This window comes from Balaenoptera ricei, chromosome 7 (genome assembly GCF_028023285.1).
Source record: "Balaenoptera ricei isolate mBalRic1 chromosome 7, mBalRic1.hap2, whole genome shotgun sequence".
Lineage (NCBI taxonomy): Eukaryota > Metazoa > Chordata > Mammalia > Artiodactyla > Balaenopteridae > Balaenoptera > Balaenoptera ricei.
The window spans coordinates 99,629,536-99,650,913 of NC_082645.1; the positions used below are offsets into that span (position 1 = coordinate 99,629,536).

At 36.5% G+C, this 21,378-nt stretch overlaps 1 protein-coding gene across 1 annotated transcript in view; it reads right to left on the reverse strand.

The window, feature by feature from the left end:
• Positions 1 to 2,621: 2,621 nt before the first annotated feature.
• Positions 2,622 to 21,378, reverse strand: part of ABCA12 (ATP binding cassette subfamily A member 12) — a 186,631-nt gene continuing 167,874 nt past the window's right edge. The window contains exons 46-53 of the mRNA XM_059927396.1: positions 20,627 to 20,736; positions 20,188 to 20,329; positions 19,128 to 19,262; positions 17,079 to 17,182; positions 11,521 to 11,613; positions 6,484 to 6,589; positions 4,036 to 4,173; positions 2,622 to 2,723 (exon numbers count right to left, since the gene is read on the reverse strand). Coding sequence (XP_059783379.1) covers positions 2,622 to 2,723; positions 4,036 to 4,173; positions 6,484 to 6,589; positions 11,521 to 11,613; positions 17,079 to 17,182; positions 19,128 to 19,262; positions 20,188 to 20,329; positions 20,627 to 20,736 — 930 coding nt within the window. The remainder of the gene's footprint in view (positions 2,724 to 4,035; positions 4,174 to 6,483; positions 6,590 to 11,520; positions 11,614 to 17,078; positions 17,183 to 19,127; positions 19,263 to 20,187; positions 20,330 to 20,626; positions 20,737 to 21,378) is intronic.

The window sequence follows — 21,378 nt, forward strand, 5'->3', positions numbered from 1 at the left end:
GAAATACTAAATAAACACTCAAAAGTGCCATCCCTGTCATCCAGAGGCCAGCTTGGATTTCCCTGCCTACTGAGAGGTAGATGAGATTGGCTGGAACCTCCCAGATCCACATCCTGGGGGGTCAGAAGCTCTGCTCAGCACATATCCGGACCCCTCCGACTCATGGTCTCCCCTCCCGCCAGGCTTCTCCTGCTCGGTGGTGAAGGAGGCATTGTTCTGTGCCTCTTTCAAAGAAGACAACTCATCCCTTCCTCAACTTCCACTGGACACTCATTCACATAAAGCATTTGTAAGTATGACTGACTTTAACCAAGATTTAGGGGTAGGAGGACAGTCCACAGCATGGCTGCACAGTGAACGAATGTGAAAACATTTGGATATTCATGGTTTTGAAAGTCCATTCACGGCCTGCCAGTGCAGGGGACGCGGGTTCGAGCCCTGGTCTGGGAAGATCCCACATGCCACGGAGCAACTAAGCCCGTGCGCCACAACTACTGAGCCTGCACTCTAGAGCCCGCGAGCCACAACTACTGAAGCCCACGCGCTCTAGGGCCCGCATGCTGCAACTACTGAGCTCGCATGCTGCAGCTACTGAAGCCCACGCGCCTAGAGCCTGTGCTCTGCAACAAGAGAAGCCACCGCAATGAGAAGCCCGCGCACTGCAACGGAGTAGCCCCTGCTCGCCACAACTAGAGAAAGCCTGCACACAGCAATGAAGACCCAGAGCAGCCAAAAATAAATAAATAAATAAATGTATTAAAAAAAAAAAAAAAAAGTCCATTCAACCACTTAGTTTCTCAATACTCAGTTTCTCTTCAATACTCAGCCTTCTACCATCTCACTGGTTCCTCCTTTCTCCATTTCCTTTCTCTCCTCCCCCTGTGTTTCTCTTCCTACAACTGCTCAGAAGCAAGCAACCAACCACCACAATAACAAACACGATGAACAATAAACAAATCCCTTTATTCTCTCATGGAGCCTGACCATTTTTTTGCTTGTTTGGACTCCTGAAGACACTCATCCTCTCAGAATTACACTGTCTACTCCAGAAAGCTTATCTATGTATTATATTCAACAGGATATTTTCTACCTTAAATTTTGTTGCCATCTGTTAAGATATATATCATTAATCTAGATATATTACAAATTAGGATGCAAGCTCTCACAGAAAATTAGGAAGTACAATAGAGTGCAGTTTTAGGACTGGGGGATTAGATTTAAACTGAAGAATTAGGGAAGGAAAGCTTCTCTGAGAAAGAACAACATTTCTGAAGGCTTAGCTAGGCACAAACTGTGGGGGAAGGGCAAGTCATGCAGGGAGACGTATGAAAATACACGCAGAGGTGTGGAGGGAGGAAAGAGTTTGATGCACTGGCAAAACCAAAAAGAGGCCAGCATGGCTACACCCTAAAGAGGAAGAGGAGAAAGAAAGCGATGAAGGTGCAGAAGTAAGCAGGGGCCAGGTCCCATGGGAGCTTGTCATCCATGTGACTCCAATTTTTAAATTCCTGGCTCTTCCCTAACAAATGAAATGACTTCATGAACTGTTTTTACTAAATGTTGATTTTATTGATTTTCAAAACAGAAACAGTTGTGCCAAAGCAAACTTATATAGACACACAGACACACACACACACACACACGTTATGTAAAGCACCTTCCCCAAGGGCCATATAATTTGGCATTATTACAAAGTCTATTCTATAGCCATATATATGATTCTGGGTCAGCTGGGTAATTAGCTGAAAATTATCTTCATATTCATTTTCCCTCTATAGGAATGTTTCCTTCAGAGAGACCCAGAATATGAACCTTTCTGTAATAGCTTTAAAAAATGTTGTCTGCCAGCAGCACATGAATTCTCTATCATCTTTCAGGATTTGTATCTGCCCAGCTGACACACCTATTTCCACCGAAAAGCAAGTAGCTTCTTGCTCTGCTCCGTGCCTTACTATTGGCAAGGCATTGCAGGAATAGATTTAAGCTCTATTTACCACCAGGGTAAACTGCCCTTCTATAGCATTCTTGTAGAAAGGCATTTCGGGGGGGGGGGGTCAGTATGTCCCCATGTATTTACAGGTACTGAAAATGACATACACACACTAGACACTGTGCCCACTCCTCACTGCCAATGTTAATCTGGCCCTTGGCACTTTACAGATCACAATAGATTCATGTATTCATGATGATGTTCATTCTGCTATTTTCTGAAAATAAATTGTTTGCTCTCCCAATTCTACCTACCCCAAACTACCTTACTTTTCTTCTCCACTCTTTCTTTTCAACTGCTAATAGCCATGCTCGTAAGCTGTCTTTTTATTGAAAGTAATAAATTAAGGCATTCATCTTCAGTGGTTTCACCTTTGCATAAGAGTCAGCAGCTTACACACTAGCATGCTCACAGTGTTGTGTAGACAGAAATTCATTTCAGTAGTAAAAACATTCACTGACCTTAGAAAGAAAACTTTCCATTTATAGCTACTGGCTAGTCTTGCACAACTGTAACTTTCCAAAACAGTATAAGACTTTAAAATTAAGATATTTTGAGGAATTTGTATCTTCTGTGGCTCTTCCTCAAAATGAAGCCATTGTTGAGACTGAGTTTGCTGGAGGTACTAAGACTACAGCTGGTCATCTTGTGAGTCAGTGCTTATGGTGGAACCTTGGCTACTGGTATCGGCAGTTTCATAGCACTTCTGGTCTTTGGCAAAGTTGATGAAAACCTGATTTTTCAAGGGAAATAAAGCCATTAGTACTTGGTAAACCAAAGGAAGAAATAAGGTGTGTGTGTGTATGCACAATGAGAGAGCAAATAAGAAGAAAACTAGATTTCATAGGGGCACGCCCAAACACATAAACAAACTCTCACTAGGAGTCCTTCCTTTAGGTATTGAAATTTATCTGGGGTTTGAAAATAATATCTATATCTGCAACCTATAAATACATTTATAATCATAATATAAATCTAAAGCTATAATTAAATATCTGTAGCCACATATTTGTATCTATTTGATCTGTATCAGTATCTTTCAAGTATCTTTTAACAAGGAGCCCAACCCAAGCCCTTATCAAATGTTTGTATAATGATGTTGAGAGAAATTTCACTAGTTTCAAGAGTTTCACTAGTTTCAACAGTTAATGCACTAAAATAAAATTTGTATACAGAGCTCACATCAACATTATGTTCAGTAAGCTTATTATTTAACAGGCAGACCTTCATGACTGCTTAAAATTCTATTAGTCATAGATTCATCCAGAAAATATTGAGAGTCTACTTTGTGCCAGACATGATACTGGTAATTGGTTACAAGTCAAAGGATAAATCTTCTGTGTTGGCAAAGCCATAACTGCCTTAACTCCCCATAAAAAATTGTCCATGAGATGCAGCATGATTCAGAGGCCTCTGTAGCCTCACTTTCAGACCCATTCCAGTGATAGGTCCAAATCAAATGTTCTATATATCAGGTTGGTTGAACTGTATAAAACTAAAACAGTGCAAAGGTGATGATGTATGTTCCATGATGCCTCGAGTTATTGAATATAAATGTAATTAAGACAGATGATGTGAATGAAACAAAAGAATCCTGCATTTACCACTTTGGTTGCCTGAATCTAGCAGATCTAAAGCTTTGGCACCAAATTCTCACTAGATAACCCAATCCTCCCCTAATCTAGGAAGCCAATCAATAGAAATGTTATTTAAGAAACCTACCAAGGGGAAAGTAAGGAAAGTGTTAACAGCTATTTGTTTTATAGATGAAAATAATTGTTGCTTTACATATACAGATAACTGATGGGTATAGATGTCGTATAGAAGGAAAAAATCTTCTTTTCTCCATTAAAAATAGTTAACTCTTTTCACATTTTTTCCTAACATCCCAAAATGCACTTAGAAATAAATTAAGCTAAGTTTTTCAGGTGCAAGTTTAGATACTGCTTCAATTAAAAACAAATTCAATGTCATTAAAAAGAAATAATCAGAATGTGTAATAATTAATGTGACACTGTGCACACGGATCATGGTATCCAGCTTACCTCTTCCAGAGTAGTCTGACTCACTAAGAAATTTGTGATATTTAAAGCAGTCTTGTTGGTTTCCAGCAGATCAAAAATGTTTGCTACTCCTCCTGCGGTGACCGGCACATGATACTCTAGCATGCTGAGGTGCTGATCCTGTGGGAACCAGAGGGAAAAAATGTATTTCTCAATGTCAGGTAATATTGACTTGACTAGACATAACTTGACCAAGAGCTAAGAAACGTATTGAAATTCATTCTTATGAAAACGATGTCACAGTGTAAATAATGGGTATGTTTTGAGACTAACAGCTTTCGAAGACGAGATAAAAAGTTTTATGAATATCCAAGAGAAAACAAATTAAAAAGCTAATGAAAATTCCAAAATATTCTACATTCATGTGCACTTATAAAGACTTGCCTAGGAAAAAATATTGTGGAATGGTATTGCCAATGTCAGATTACGCTTAGCTCACGTAAGTGTTTTCAGAGATAACTTTTAGAAATTTCATTTTTTTTTTTTAATGTTAGAATTGTTCTAAAAGGCTAAGGATTAGCTGTTCAATTTATATTGGCTAAAGTTGCCAGATTTCAAAAGCACTGTCTATGAGAAACCTCATTCAAATAATGCTACATTCTTTCTTAACTCACTCTAAAGTTCTTTTCAGTTTATTTAGTCTGTAGTATCACCATCAATTTAGTAACCTATTCTTATTTCCTTAGAGTATCTTTAACATCTTGCTTTTCTGCATATTTCATCAATTATCATATCTTATTTATTTTTCCTCTAAAATAACTCTCAAATGTAACCTTTCCTCTCTATTTGCACCATCAATTTTATTAACTTGATGCTCACCACTCCACATCTGAGTTATTGCAACAGCCTCTTCAGAAGTTTAGAAACTGTATACACTCATATGTTCTGGCACAAAGTAGCTAGGATAATCTTTCCTAAACACTAGTTTGGTCAGGATGGTTTTTTTTACTCCATAAACAATCCCTGTAACGTATATTGATCAGATCAAGATTGTATATTGCAGCCTGGTATTCCAGACCTGCGTTACTGGAAACCCCTCTTCTCACTCCTTTGCTCACTGTCTAGCCCCTCTCATTGATTTGTGTTTACATCACACCTGTCACTGCAATCAGGCTACCTTATTGATATTTATTTTTACTCCCAAATTGTTGTTTGGTTATTTCCCTTTTAGAGATCTAGAAACCATCACATACTTGTAGAGAATGGTCTGCTTAGGAAGTAATCAAACTTTTATCATCACTGCACTTGTCTTGTATAGCACTAGCCCCCTGAGGAACAGACCAGGGCAAATGTAATCTCATCACTCAGTGAATAAACACAGATTTCAACCCAGACGTTCACTGAAAGAAGAAGTACTATGACCAACGAGGTTTGTGCAAAAACAAACAAACAAAAAGTGTCCTTTAATTTTTAAATTTGATTTTAATTTAGATGATAGAAAATGGACTTTGATAAGAATCAGAGGTTGAGGCAAAGGTATTTTGTAGAGATAAAAGAATTGTTTTTAAAAATGAACTCTATTTTGCTCTCCAAAATCACTTCACGTTAATATGGTGCCTGACAGTTTATGAAGCATCTTTGTGGACATTTTATCATTTAGTTCTCACACCAGTCTTGTGAAGTAGATGTCAACAGTGTTTGTAAAATAGGAGTACGAGGCTCAGAGACTTTAAATGTCTTGCTGGAAATCAGACAGGCAGAGCTGGACCTCAGCCCAAGTCTTCCAATTTCTTTTCATCATTCCACAACTGACTTCCGTTTAAAAACAATCACTTGCTATAATCATCTTATATCAATTACCTGCACATCAAAGATGTTACAATGATAACTTTTCTGTCAAGTGCATTTAAATATGTACTATGTGAGATTTATATGTATATATCTGTGTGTGTCCATCCTGTTGATATGTATATGTAAGATGAAATTAATTGAGCAATGTTTCAGGTAGTGTGGGATTTAAGAACTTGATTTCCAAGCAATTCTGCTCAAAACTTTGTGGGCTTATCTTTCAAGTGAGGAAAGCAAAGGAGATAATGTCTTCTAGCTGTGACATTCTGGAACTTTGTAATTTTTTTTTTCTTAGAAGAAATGCCCTTGGTCATATGTATCTGTCATTCCTCAATTCCCTAACATATGTAACTAATAATCTAGTTAAGTATACAACCTGAAAACTAATACAATATGGTCATAAAGCCTTTGTGAGGAAGAAATAAAGGTATGTAAAAGGACTATGTTACTCTTAAGTAGCTACAAAAATATATAACTAATTTGAAGATTTTATCTGTTAATACTAAGTGTACTTCAGAGTATCTTAAGCATCTTGAACTAACAAATATATTAAGATGAATAATAAAGCTATGGTCAGCTTGAAAATGACAAACATCCACTACGATATTAGATTATGACTATCAAAACCAGTCAATCTCTTACTTTTAAGTATGTTTTTGGAAAGTGAAGTTGCATGAACCTTGTGAGGGGCTCCATGCTCACTCTAGCATTCTTCACGTGAACCTTGACGGTAAATCCTCGTCCAAACCTAGAAAGAAGTGCAAAATACAGTATGAGTTATGTTTTGCTGAAATAGCTCCTCTGGAATTCTAGATAATGAAACAGGACCCAAGCTGACCATGATAGCCCCTTTTCCTATATAAAGACTATCATTTTGCCATAAAAGTTCAGGGCATCTTGCAAACTGGAAATAGTGTAATGCCATGACTTTTTATTTATTTCTACCACTATACAAAGTCAGATCCTTTGGACAAAAGTTGCATTAGAAAGAAAATACAAAATCTTGGCTTTCTTTGGCATCCATGAATTGGTAATTGATGTAAATTCCTGGAGCTACATACTTTCTCATTTAAAGCAAAGAGAATCTTTAGAGGCAAGTTATTGGAGATTCGATGTCAATCGTAAAGATTAAAATCACTGGGTTTTTAAAAATAAATAATAAATCGGTATACTAGCTAACGGTTTGCACCAAAAATAGAGTTTGTAAACAAGTCACAACAGACTCTCTGGGAACAACATATAAGGCTTTTTTCATCCTTTTTTCTTATCTTGGTTAATATTGTCTTATAAGAAAGCCAAGCTATTGTACAGACAAAGGTATAAAGTAATGTCATGATGTTGGAAGATTAACATGGATACGTATAAATGCATATGCACTCTGACAAACATAAAAATATTAATTTAATTTTAATTTGATAGTATGATATTTATGCACATCTCCCCAATGTATTTTTGATGAAAAGGTTTTGAATGTAGTAAAAATGTTAAATAGCTTGCTGAAAGCCTGTGCAAATGGCAAATGAACGTGTTAGATAAAAATCGATGCCTTCATGTACTTGTTAAGATCTAATTTGTTACCGAGATAACTTTTTTTTTTTTTTTGGTTCGGGTTTCTCATTGCGGTGGCTTCTCTTGTTGTGGAGCTTGGGCTCTAGGAGCACGGGCTTCAGTATTTGTGGCTCGCGGGCTCTAGAGCACAGGCTCAGTAGTTGTGGCGCCTGGGCTTAGCTGCTCCGCGGCACGTGGGATCTTCCCGGACGAGGGCTCGAACCCGTGTCCCCTGCACTGGCAGGCAGATTCTTAACCGCTGCGCCACCAGGGAAGTCCTGTCATTTATTTTATTTTATTTTATTTTTCTGAATTTTTGAATTTTATTTATTTTTGTATACAGCAGGTTCTTATTAGTCACCAGTTTTATACACATCAGTGTATACATATCAATCCCAATCGCCCAATTCATCACACCACCACCCCCACGCCCACGTGGCTTTCCCCCCTTGGTGTCCATATGTGTGTTCTCTACATCTGTGTCTCTACTTCTGCCCTGCAAACTGCTTCATCTGTACCATTTTTCTAGGTTGCACATACATGTGTTAATATACGATATTTGTTTTTCTCTGACTTACTTCACTCTGTATGACAGTCTCTAGATCCATCCACGTCTAAACAAATGACTCAATTTCGTTCCTTTTTATGGCTGAGTAATATTCCATTGTATATATGTACCACATCTTCTTTATCCATTCGTCTGTCGATGGGCATTTAGGTTGCTTCCAAGATCTGGCTATTGTAAATAGTGCTGCAATGAACACTGGGGTGCATGTGTCTTTTTGAACTATGGTTTTCTCTGGGTATATGCCCAGTAGTGGGATTGCTGGATCATATGGTAATTCTATTTTTAGTTTTTTAAGGAACCTCCATACTGTTCTCCATAGTGGCTGTATCAATTTACATTCCCACCAATAGTGCAAGAGGGTTCCTTTTTCTCCACACCCTCTCCAGCATTTGTTGTTTGTAGATTTTTCTGATGATGCCCATTCTAACTGGTGTGAGGTGATACCTCATTGTAGTTTTGATTTGCATTTCTCTAATAATTAGTGATGTTGAGCAGCTTTTCATGTGCTTCGTGGCCATCTGTATGTCTTCTTTGGAGAAATGTCTATTTAGGTTTTCTGCCCATTTTTAGATTGTGTTGTTTCTTTCTTTAATATTGAGCTGCATGGGCTGTTTATATATTTTGGAGATTAATCCTTTGTCCGTTGATTCATTTGCAAATATTTTCTCCCATTCTGAGGGTTGTCTTTTCGTCTTGTTTATGGTTTCCTTTCCTGTGCAAAAGTTTTGAAGTTTCATTAGGTCCCATTTGTTTATTTTTGTTTTTATTTCCATTACTCTAGGAGGTAGAACAAAAAAGATCTTGCTGTGATTTATGTCAAAGAGTGTTCTTCCTATGTTTTCCTCTAAGAGTTTTATAGCGTTCGGTCTTACATTTAGGTCTCAAATCCATTTTGAGTTTATTTTTGTGTATGGTGTTAGGGAGTGTTCTAATTTCATTCTTTTACATGTAGATGTCCAGTTTTCCCAGCACCACTTATTGAAGAGACTGTCTTTTCTCCATTGTATATCCTTGCCTCCTTTGTCATAGATTAGTTGACCATAGGTGCATGGGTTTATCTCTGGGCTTTCTATCTTCTTCCATTGATCTATGTTTCTGTTTTTGTGCCAGTGCCATATTGTCTTGATTACTGTAGCTTTGTAGTATAGTCTGAAGTCAGGGAGTCTGATTCCTCCAGCTCCGTTTTTTTCTCTCAAGACTGCTTTGGCTATTCTGGGTCTTTTGTGTCTCCATACACATTTTAAGATGATTTGTTCTAGTTCTGTAAAAAATGCCCTTGGTAATTTGATAGGGATTGCATTGAATCTGTAGATTGCTTTGGGTAGTATAGTCATTTTCACAATATTGATTCTTCTAATCCAAGAACATGGTATATCTCTCCATCTGTTGGTATCATCTTTAATTTCTTTCATCAGTGTCTTATAGTTTTCTGCATACAGGTCTTTTGTCTCCCTAGGTAGGTTTATTCATAGGTATTTTATTCTTTTTGTTGCAATGGTAAATGGGAGTGTTTCCTTAATTTCTCTTTCAGATTTTTCATCATTAGTGTACAGGAATGCAAGAGATTTCTGTGCACTAATTTTGTATCCTCCAACTTTACCAAATTCATTGATTAGCTCTAGCAGTTTTCTGGTGGCACTTTTAGGATTCTCTATGTATAGTATCATGTCACCTGCAAACAGTGACAGTTTTACTTCTTCTTTTCCAATTTGTATTCCTTTTCTTTCTTTTTCTTCTCTGATTGCTGTGGCTAGGACTTCCAAAATTATGTTGAATAACAGTGGTGAGAGGGGACATCCTTGTCTCGTTCCTGATCTTAGAGGAAATGCTTTCAGTTTTTCACCATTGAGAATGATGTTGGCTGGGGGTTTGTCATATATGGCCTTTATTATGTTGAGGTAGGTTCCCTCTAGGCCCACTTTCTGGAGAGTTATCATAAATGGGTGTTGAAATTTGTCAAAAGCTTTTTCTGCATCTATTGAGATGATCATATGGTTTTTATTCTTCAATTTGTTAATATGGTGTATCACATTGATTGATTTGTGTATACTGAAGAATCCTTGCATCCCTGGGATAAATCCCACTTGATCAAGGTGTATGGTCCTTTTAATGTGTTGTTGGATTCTGTTTGCTAGTATTTTGTTGAGGATTTTTGCATCTATATTCATCAGTGATATTGGTCTGTAATTTTCTTTTTTTGTAGTATCTTTGTCTGGTTTTGGTATCAGAGTGATGGTGGCCTCATGGAATAAGTTTGGGAATGTTCCTTCCTCTGCAATTTTTTGGAAGAGTTTGAGAAGGATGGGTGTTAGCTCTTCTCTAAATGTTTGATAGAATTCACCTGTGAAGCCATCTGGTCCTGGACTTTTGTTTGTTGGAAGATTTTTAATCACAGTTTCAATTTCATTACTTGTGATTGGTCTGTTCATATTTTCTATTTCTTCCTGGTTCAGTCTTGGAAGGTTATACCTTTCAAAGAATTTGTCCATTTCTTCCAGGTTGTCCATTTTATTGGCACAGAGTTGCTTGTAGTAGTCTCTTAGGATGCTCTGTATTTCTGCGGTGTCTATTGTAACTTCTCCTTTTTCATTCTAACTTTATTGATTTGAGTCCTCTCCCTCTTTTTCTTGATGAGTCTGGCTAATGGTTTATCAATTTTGTTTATCTTGTCAAAGAACCAGTTTTTAGTTTTATTGATCTTTGCTATTGTTTTCTTTATTTCTATTTCATTTATTTCTGCTCTGATCTTTATGATTTCTTTCCTTCTGCTAACTTTGGGTTTTGTTTGTTCTTCTTTCTCTAGTTCCTTTAGGTGTCAGGTTAGATTGTTTATTTGAGATTTTTCTTGTTTCTTGAGGTAGGCTTGTATAGCTATAAACTTCCCTCTTAGAACTGCTTTTGCTGCATCCCATAGGTTTTGGATCGTCGTGTTTTCATTGTCATTTGTCACCGAGATAACTCTTTTTTTTTTTTTAAATTTTATTTATTTATTTATTTATTTATTTATTTATGGCTGTGTTGGGTCTTCGTTTCTGTGCGAGGGCTTTCTCTAGTTGCGGCAAGTGGGGGCCACTCTTCATCGCGGTGCGCGGGCCTCTCACTATCACGGCCTCTTGTTGCGGAGCACAGGCTCCAGATGCACAGGCTCAGTAATTGTGGCTCATGGGCCCAGTTGCTTCATGGCATGTGGGATCTTCCCAGACCAGGGCTTGAACCTGTGTCCCCTGCACTGGCAGGCAGATTCTCAACCACTGCACCACCAGGGAAGTCCCAATAACTCTTGAAACTGCTTTCGGAGAGTATTTTGGTTGGGGAATAATAATAATAATAATGATATTATTATTATTAGCTTTTAGGCCTTCCAGGTTTTGGGGTTATTAATTAAAAAAAATTCAATCCTCAGTACTATAATTTAACTTTAAGGTGAATCAGTGATTAGTTTCTCCATTCCAGTTTTACTACTCATTGTAGGATGGGCTGCTGAGATAATCCCTGAAGGTGAGTATAGTACTGGTAGATTGATTACCCTACACCATGTGTTAAACAATACATTTGTTCCTCACCTGCTCTTAATATGCTGCAATGATCCAATACATTGGAACCTTCCATTCACCATAATGGCCAACCTGGTACAGAGAGCTTCACATTCCTCCATGCTGGAAGACAGAATCATGTCAGCATTCCGGGCACAGAAAATTGGTTTAAGTTCATGAGCATAAGCTTAACTTTTTTCATTGGCACCTTAGAAACACTGTTTGAGTATTTGAGTTCCTTAAAATGTCCTTTCCCGTGAAAAACAAAAAAATCTTTTAACATATAAATTAAATGTCTTCACATAGGGTTTATTACTGTTTCTTCTCAAACTTGAGGCCATCTCTCTCACCTGGATTGCCCACTCTATCAAACACAGTATTTCTTTTAAGCGCTTTCAAACTTTGACTCAAGACCTACATTTTGTAAGAAATGTTTCCAGAATAATACTAAGCTGTTTTCATTACGCCTTATACTCCATATTCAGTTGGCTTTTATGCTTTTGTGTTTATAACTAGTTAACCTGTACTTGATTATATAATTCTAATTTCATGGACGATGATAACTGGAGGAGATCTTAGGTATCACCCTGTCCACTTAATACAAAAGTTAATGGAAATTAGGGGAGTTTGGGGGAGAATGGATACATGTATATGTATGGTTGAGTCCCTTTGCTGTGCACCTGAATCTATCACAATGTTGTTAATCGGCTATACTCCAATATAGAATAAAAAGTTAAAAGAAAAGTTAATGGAAATTAAATGATTGGCTTCAGAACATATACTGTGTGAGGGCAAGGCTAGTATATAGGATATAAACAAGTCTCTTGATTCTAAACATACCTAGTTCTTTTTTCTACTATATGATCATTATAACAAAGGATGAACTTAACACAAGGCCGACCTTATAAGAAAGGCACAGAAAGAAACAAGAAAAAGCTCAAGTAAACAATCTAACCTTACACCTAAAGAAACTAGAGAAAGAAGAACAAACAAAACCCAAAGTTAGCAGAAGGAAAGAAATCATAAAGATCAGAGCAGAAATAAATGAAATAGAAACAAAGAAAACAATAGCAAAGATCAATAAAACTAAAAGTTGGTTCTTTGAGAAGATAAACAAAATTGATAAGCCATTAGCCAGACTCATCAAGAAAAAGAGGGAGAGGACTCAAATCAATAAAATCAGAAATGAAAAAGGAGAAGTTACAACAGACACCGCAGAAATACAAAGCATCCTAAGAGACTACTACAAGCAACTTTATGCCAATAAAATGGACAACCTGGAAGAAATGGACAAATTCTTAGAAAGGTATAACCTTCCAAGACTGAATCAGGAAGAAACAGAAAATATGAACAGACCAATCACAAGTAATGAAATTGAAACTGTGATTAAAAATCTTCCAACAAACAAAAGTCCAGGACCAGATGGCTTCACAGGTGAATTCTATCAAACATTTAGAGAAGAGCTAACACCCATCCTTCTCAAACTCTTCCAAAAAATTGCAGAGGAAGGAACACTCCCAAACTCATTCTATGAGGCCACCATCACCCTGATACCAAAACCAGACAAAGACACTACAAAAAAAGAAAATTACAGACCAATATCACTGATGAATATAGATGCAAAAATCCTCAACAAAATACTAGCAAACAGAATCCAACAACACATTAAAAGGATCATACACCACGATCAAGTGGGATTTATCCCAGGGATGCAAGGATTCTTCAATATACGCAAATCAATCAATGTGATACACCATATTAACAAATTGAAGAATAAAAACCATATGATCATCTCAATAGATGCAGAAAAAGCTTTTGACAAAATTCAACACCCATTTCTGATAAAAACTCTCCAGAAAGTGGGCCTAGAGGGAACCTACCTCAACATAATAAAGGCCATATATGACAAACCCACAGCCAACATTGTCCTCAATGGTGAAAAACTGAAAGCATTTCCTCTAAGATCAGGAACGAGACAAGGATGTCCACTCTCACCACTATTATTCAACATAGTTCTGGAAGTCCTAGCCACGGCAATCAGAGAAGAAAAAGAAATAAAAGGAATACAAATTGGAAAAGAAGAAGTAAAACTGTCACTGTTTGCGGATGACATGATACTATACATAGAGAATCCTAAAACTGCCACCAGAAAACTGCTAGAGCTAATTAATGAATATGGTAAAGTTGCAGGATACAAAATTAATGCACAGAAATCTCTTGCATTCCTATACACTAATGATGAAAAATCTGAAAGAGAAATTTTGGAAACACTCCCATTTACCATTGCAACAAAAAGAATAAAATACCTAGGAATAAACCTACCTAGGGAGACAAAAGACCTGTATGCAGAAAACTATAAGACACTGATGAAAGAAATTAAAGATGATACCAACAGATGGAGAGATATACCATGTTCTTGGATTGGAAGAATCAACATTGTGAAAATGACTATACTACCCAAAGCAATCTACAGATTCAATGCAATCCCTATCAAATTACCAATGGCATTTTTTACGGAGCTAGAACAAATCATCTTAAAATTTGTACGGAGACACAAAAGACCCCGAATAGCCAAAGCAGTCTTGAGGGGAAAAAATGGAGCTGGAGGAATCAGACTCCCTGACTTCAGACTATACTACAAAGCTACAGTAATCAAGACAATATGGTACTGGCACAAAAACAGAAACATAGATCAATGGAACAAGATAGAAAGCCCAGAGATTAACCCACGCACCTATGGTCAACTAATCTATGACAAAGGAGGCAAAGATATACAATGGAGAAAAGACAGTCTCTTCAATAAGTGGTGCTGGGAAAACTGGACATCTACATGTAAAAGAATGAAATTAGAATACTCCCTAACACCATACACAAAAATAAACTCAAAATGGATTAGAGACCTAAATATAAGACTGGACACTATAAAACTCTTAGAGGAAAACATAGGAAGAACACTCTTTGACATAAATCACAGCAAGATCTTTTTTGATCCACCTCCTAGAGTAATGGAAATAAAAACAAAAATAAACAAGTGGGACCTAATGAAACTTCAAAGCTTTTGCACAGCAAAGGAAACCATAAACAAGACGAAAAGACAACCCTCAGAATGGGAGAGAATATTTGCAAATGAATCAACGGACAAAGGATTAATCTCCAAAATATATAAACAGCTCATTCAGCTCAATATCAAAGAAACAAACACCCCAATCCAAAAATGGGCAGAAGACCTAAATAGACATTTCTCCAAAGAAGACATACAGACGGCCACGAAGCACATGAAAAGATGCTCAACATCACTAATTATTAGAGAAATGCAAATCAAAACTACAATGAGGTATCACCTCACTCCTGTTAGAATGGGCATCATCAGAAAATCTACAAACAACAAATGCTGGAGAGGGTGTGGAGAAAAGGGAACCCTCTTGCACTGTTGGTGGGAATGTAAATTGATACAGCCACTATGGAGAACAATATGGAGGTTCCTTAAAAAACTAAAAATAGAATTACCATATGACCCAGCAATCCCACTACTGGGCATATACCCAGAGAAAACCGTAATTCAAAAAGACACATGCACCCGAATGTTCATTGCAGCACTATTTACAATAGCCAGGTCATGGAAGCAACCTAAATGCCCATCGACAGACGAATGGATAAAGAAGATGTGGTACATATATACAATGGAATATTACTCAGCCATAAAAAGGAACGAAATTGAGTCATTTGTTGAGACGTGGATGGATCTAGAGACTGTCATACAGAGTGAAGTAAGTCAGAAAGAGAGAAACAAATATCGTATATTAATGCATGTATGTGGAACCTAAAAAAATGGTACAGATGAGCCAGTTTGCAGGGCAGAAGTTGAGACACAGATGTAGAGAATGGACATATGGACACCAAGGGGGGAAAACTGCGGTGAGGTGGGGATGGTGGTGTGCTGAATTGGGCGATTGGGATTGACATGTATACACTGATGTGTATAAAATTGATGCCTAATAAGAATCTGCAGTATAAAAAAACACAAACAAAACAAGTAATACTAAACTTTCATTGGGTTATTTGTATGGAAATATGTTAATATAAATGTTTCAGACATTACATGAAATTTCTAAAAATCTTATATTTGTATTTGTATGGATATATGTATGGAAATATGTTAATATAAATGTTTCAGACATTACATGAAATTTCTAAAAATCTTATATTTGTATTTGTATGGAAATATGTTAATATAAATGTTTCAGACATTACATGAAATTTCTAAAAATCTTATATGTTCTGGTATAATGTTATAAGTAATAATCCTAGTTATTACTTTAAAATGTATATCTCAGAAATAACTAATTTTCTTGTCAACTGCATTATTATGAACTTTCATCAAATCTTTAACCGTGGTCATTTTTAAGTCTTTTATCATTTACAGACAGTTCTGGGTGTACTCTGATGATTTTGCAAATATGTTCCTATAAAAGGGTTTCATCTTCAAGAAATTCATGGAAAAGACTCTGACAAGTACAGGTTTCTGGTAACTGACTGTACTGCTGAACTGAATGAATAAGCATTTTCAGAACTCTAATGAAAAACTGATGAACTCATAAAAGTGCTAACAAAAGATCAAGATGAAAAAAAAAAAATGAATTACATGGGACTGAGTGAACGGATGAGGATGAGTATAATTTTTGTGACTTTCTGTCTGAATTAAAAAAAAAAAAAAAAAAATCCCACAAGGACTCAGAGGCAAAGAATATACAAATCAATTTTCACTGCAAAGTAAAGGAGCTGTTACAGTGGAGGATTACTGGACTGAATGTCAATATTATGACATAGTATGAGTGTGTTTCATGTTTGGTAATTGCAATCATTGTTGCTTTTGTTGTGGTCATCCATGTACAATGCTTGGTGTCAGTCTATTTATCTCTTGTAAAAAAAAAAAAAAAAAAACCTCTTCAATAAAAATCCTTTTTGGTGGTGGCAAAAAAAAAAAAAAAAAAAAATGTGCCCTAGAAAAAAAAAGAAAGGCACAGAGAAAATACTTCAGTAGCTTTTTTACCTAATTGATTGGAAGGGTCTACTTCATGGAGAAGGCTTGTGAACTAGTTCTTAAAGGACTAGTAAGATTAGAACCTGGAGAGATTTTGTGAAAAGATCAACTCCAGTAGAAGGCACAGCCAAAGAAAGCGCACGTGATAGGAAAGGGCAGTGAGTGTAAACGGAACCACGAGTCATTCAGATTGACAGATAGGAGAGGGTGTCATAGGCAAAAAAGACTAGAAGTTTAGACGGGGCCAGATATTAAAAGACCTTGCATACTAAGCCCAAAAATGCTGAATTTTATGTGATAGGCAATAGGGAGGCATAGTTGAATTAAGAGGGCCGTAAGTTATGGGAAATTTGTTTTTTAAATGATTGCTTAGGCCCTGCCCCACCACAGGAGCTGGAGTCTCACCATGAAACCTCCGGACTTGCTCCTTTGACTGTGAACATAAAATACTTTAATCCAATTGCGGAATTCACTATCAGTATATATTACACGGGATTACCTTTCCCGTCTCTCATCCTAACATCGTGTCATCTGACTCTCAGGTTACCTGTGAGAAGTGAGGATGACGGAACATTTATTCTGTACTTCTTCTGAAATGATCTTCCAGAGGTGCCGTTTTGATTTAGGATCCATCCCAGAGCTTGGCTCATCCTTAACAGAAAGTTACAAGAAGAATTTATCAAATTAATTAAATTTTGATGAGGTTCTTTACATGAATCATTGCATCTCACTTGCCTAGAACAGAAATCACTTTTCCAGGTCACGTGGCTAACTTGTTTTATACTTAATAGGCTTCTTTCTGCTGCTGTCAAAAAGCTCAAAATTAATCATTTAAAATTGTCAATCTGTGTTAAAAAGTGTCTCAGTGAAGTTGTACTCTTACTTTACACTTGTCTCTCATATTTCTTTGGAAAAAATTCTGCTTCAATTACTGACAAAGCAAGAATTTTTACATTTAATACCATATTGTCACATATATATTTGAAGCTACATCAGCAAGACTGCTACCTTGCTCCTGATGGCAGAATTGTGGCTGTGAGTGAGAGATAATATGTTATGTGAAGCACAGAGAATTCAATTTGATTTGTTTTTGTTAATATGATTGAGGTGTATTTTCAGTTTTATGTTATTAATTGAAATTTAATACTCCTTGGGGAAATAAAAGTAAGATTTGCAGAAATTGCCAAATAGAAAGATATAATAAATTACATTTTAAAGTAAACAATGTTTAGAAAAATTATTCAGACATAAAATTAGAAATGCAGCAATGAAAAACCTAAACAAGCAATAATAAATCCTGACAGATGATTAAAAAACCAAATTATAGGTCAAGATTAGGTAAAAATTAAAAACATATGTCTGAAATGGAAAGTATATACATAGGATCATCAGAGGTTTATTTTTATAGCAAGGGGTTAAATTTAAATTTAAAGAAAGAAATGAGTGTTAATTTGGGGAAACAGTAAAGGTTGTATTGTCACTGTTCCTATTTTTGAAGACAATGGCATTACAGTAAATATATATAAAAGAAAATACGGTATCTTTCTGTCATAGCCTGATTTCAGCTCAGCTCATTAATACATAATATTTGCATACAGCTTTTAACATTGTAAAGTACTTTACATCTATTATCTCACAGGGGTGCCTAAAGATTGTTTTCTTCAATTTAAGGGACACTTATACAATAGAATTCCATTATGAGCATCAACTGGCAGGGATATAATGCATTATAAGCTTCCGGTATTATAGAGAGATGGGTTGTGCATTACTCTAACTGAGCAGTTTAAATGATTTGATCCTCCATATTACTTAATCTCTGGAATAATGTGATGATTTATAACTGGTGATTTTATTGCATATAGTTAAGCCTCTTTTGGAGTTTGGAAGTCCTTGAATGGAGGGGATCTTCCAAAATAAGGGCAAGCTTATTTCTCTGAAATAAACACTTTTCACAGTGTTTGGCCTGGGGAGCAGAATGCTATGTCACTCCTAGTGTAATTTATATTTCCAGGTGATCAATTTAATTTTTCAGCTCTTAGTCAAAATATAAACGTGACATGTATTTCTCGCCTCCAAAAAATTCAGATAAAGTAGAATGGCATATTGTCAAGATTGCATCTCAAGCTAGGTAACTCATATTTTTAGGCAACAAGGAAATAACATTTTAGGACAGCATGTTGTCCTCAAATGTGTATTTCCTTTTTGGTAGAAGTTGGAAAATGTGTTAGTTCACCTGATCAGTTACTAATAGAACTGATTTCTTCAATGACTGGGAATCAAATTCTGTCATAATTTTACTTACTCATTTGAATATCCTGACTTTGTTTCAGCTACTTCCGATTCCCATGTTTCCTCTGAAACCAACTGAGCCATAGCTTCAGACAAAAACATTTCTGAGGGCATATTTTTGTGGCAACAAATTATCTGATATAAATTCCCTTAGTGAGACAATATATGTAAAGTGTTTTACAAAATAACTAGCATATAGTGAGAACTCAGTAAATGTTTATTGCAATAATGATAATGAACTGTTACACATACTATTGGATATGTGGTTCTAATTAGGTAGTAGCCTTTTTCACAATGATTCTCTTACCAGCAACAGTATGGAAGGTTTCCCTATCAAGGCCAGTGCAGTGGATAATTTTCTTTTTGTGCCATAACTACACATAGAGGTAGTTTTGTCCTTGTAGGGCATCAGGTAAAGCCTCCTAAGGAGTTTATGAACAGTCTGTGGGTGGAAAAGAGGACTTAAGTTGATTCTCCCTTGCCAAAACCCTTAAAGCATTAAACGGGAAAAAAGCTACTTGTGAAAAGAAAGTTTTATAATGAAGAAATACATTCCTGAAAAAATTAAAACATTTAAATTCAACATAAATTTTAGTTTATTTTCAAAGGTCCACTTAAAAATTAATAGTTCAGGGACTTCCCTGGTGGCGCAGTGGTTAAGAATCTTCCTGCCAATGCAGGGGACACGGGTTCGAGCCCTGGTCTGGGAAGATCCCACATGCCGCGGAGCAACTAAGCCTGTGCGCCACAACTACTGAGCCTGCGCTCTAGGGCCCGCGCACCACAACTACTGATCCCAGGTGCTGCAACTACCGAAGCCTGCGTGCCTAGAGCCCATGCTCCACAACGAGAGAAGCCACCGCAATGAGAAGCCTGCGCATCGCAACGAAGAACAGCCCCTGCTCAACGTAACTAGAGAAAGCCTGCATGCAGCAAAGAAGACTCAATGCAGCCAAAAAGAAAAAAAAAAAAAAAAAAAAAAAAAGAAATATAAAAAATCAAATTGGAAGCTATTCTATTTTACTTGGGCATTTTGTAGGTAATTCCATGTTTCAGTACTTACCTGAACACTAAAGGATATACAGGCATCACCAAACATGGCTCAACTCAGAGCCTAAGGCAAATGTCATTCTTTATTTGATAGTTTTTAAAAGACAACTGAACAAACATGGGCCAAGATGTTTCTAAAGTCGAGTTCATAGGTTCATTTATGATATACACAATCAAGCTGATATTGCCTCAATTATCACTGTCAGGAGAAAAATGTCATAATTTTCCAGATGTCAACTTGGTCTCGAGGGTGGGTGTGTGGGAAGCAGAAATAATAATGGTTTTCAAATGAACTAGTTTTTCACACTTATACTCACTTCTTTAATGTCTTTTTCTGGAATACCATGTATCCTAGCATAGAAATACAAATGTTCTTCCACGGTTACCAGGTCATCCAAAGCATCTTCCTGAGGACAGTAGCCAATTAATGAGCTGTGAGAGTCAACGTGAGTCAGAGACCTGAATTGAAAGAATCAAAAACACAAATGACTTTGAGAAGATGTTTCCCTCTTAGTCCTCAGATGTTGGGAAGGTAGCTCTATTTGGGTCATGGTGATGGGTGAGTCTGGTAAAAAGAGGTAAAAACAATCCCACCATCATAGTCATACTTAAAGGTTTAAAAATTTCCACTCGAGTAGCTTTTTTTCCTCTAAGGATTTAATAATAAAAGCACAAAATAACATAAAGCGTTCATTTTAATTATTTTTCTCATTTAATTATGTTGTGTTCAGTAATTTGAAGCATTTGTTTTCATACCCAATCTTATTTCTGATCAGAATGTTTCCGCTTGTAGGAATTATGTCTCCAGTCAGCATCTTGAAGATGGTGGTCTTTCCTGCTCCATTCACCCCAAGAAGGCCAAAGCACTGGTTTGAGGGAGAAAAAAAAAAAGATGTAAACTTTAATTCAAACCAAAGACATGGTACTGTTATATCTCTTTTCTTCTTCTCCTTGGGTGAAATAAATTACCAAGAAAAATAAATCACTCGAATTACTCATGGATATTGCAGTGCTTTGTTGGCACTGGATAAAACTTTCTCTTTTAAAACAATTAGGTACTTAAGTATCTTTTTTCCTTTAATCATCTGAACGTTTTACATATACATAGGACTTGTTTTACATACTATATTATAGCACACCTCTGTGTGACATGATAGAATACCCGTCAGATATGCTAACCTGACAAAGTAATTATATTTATAAATTTCAAATTATTCACACAAAATCACAACTTTACTGAGTAAGCTACTGAAGCGATAATCTCTTTATGTGGTAGAGTAAACCTGATGCATTTAGTTTGCAGCCAGGCTCGGCAAAAAGGGAAATGTCCACATTCTTCTCCTCCTTTCAAAGCTGCCTTACTATTGCTTCTATGAAAACAGCAAGAATATGAATATGAATGCAGTTCTAGTACCTCACTTCCGACAACTGATTTCTTTATGCTGTCTTTTGCAGAGCCCTGGAAACTAAGAGTTGAAAAGAGCACCCTGCATAGACTTCTTAACTGG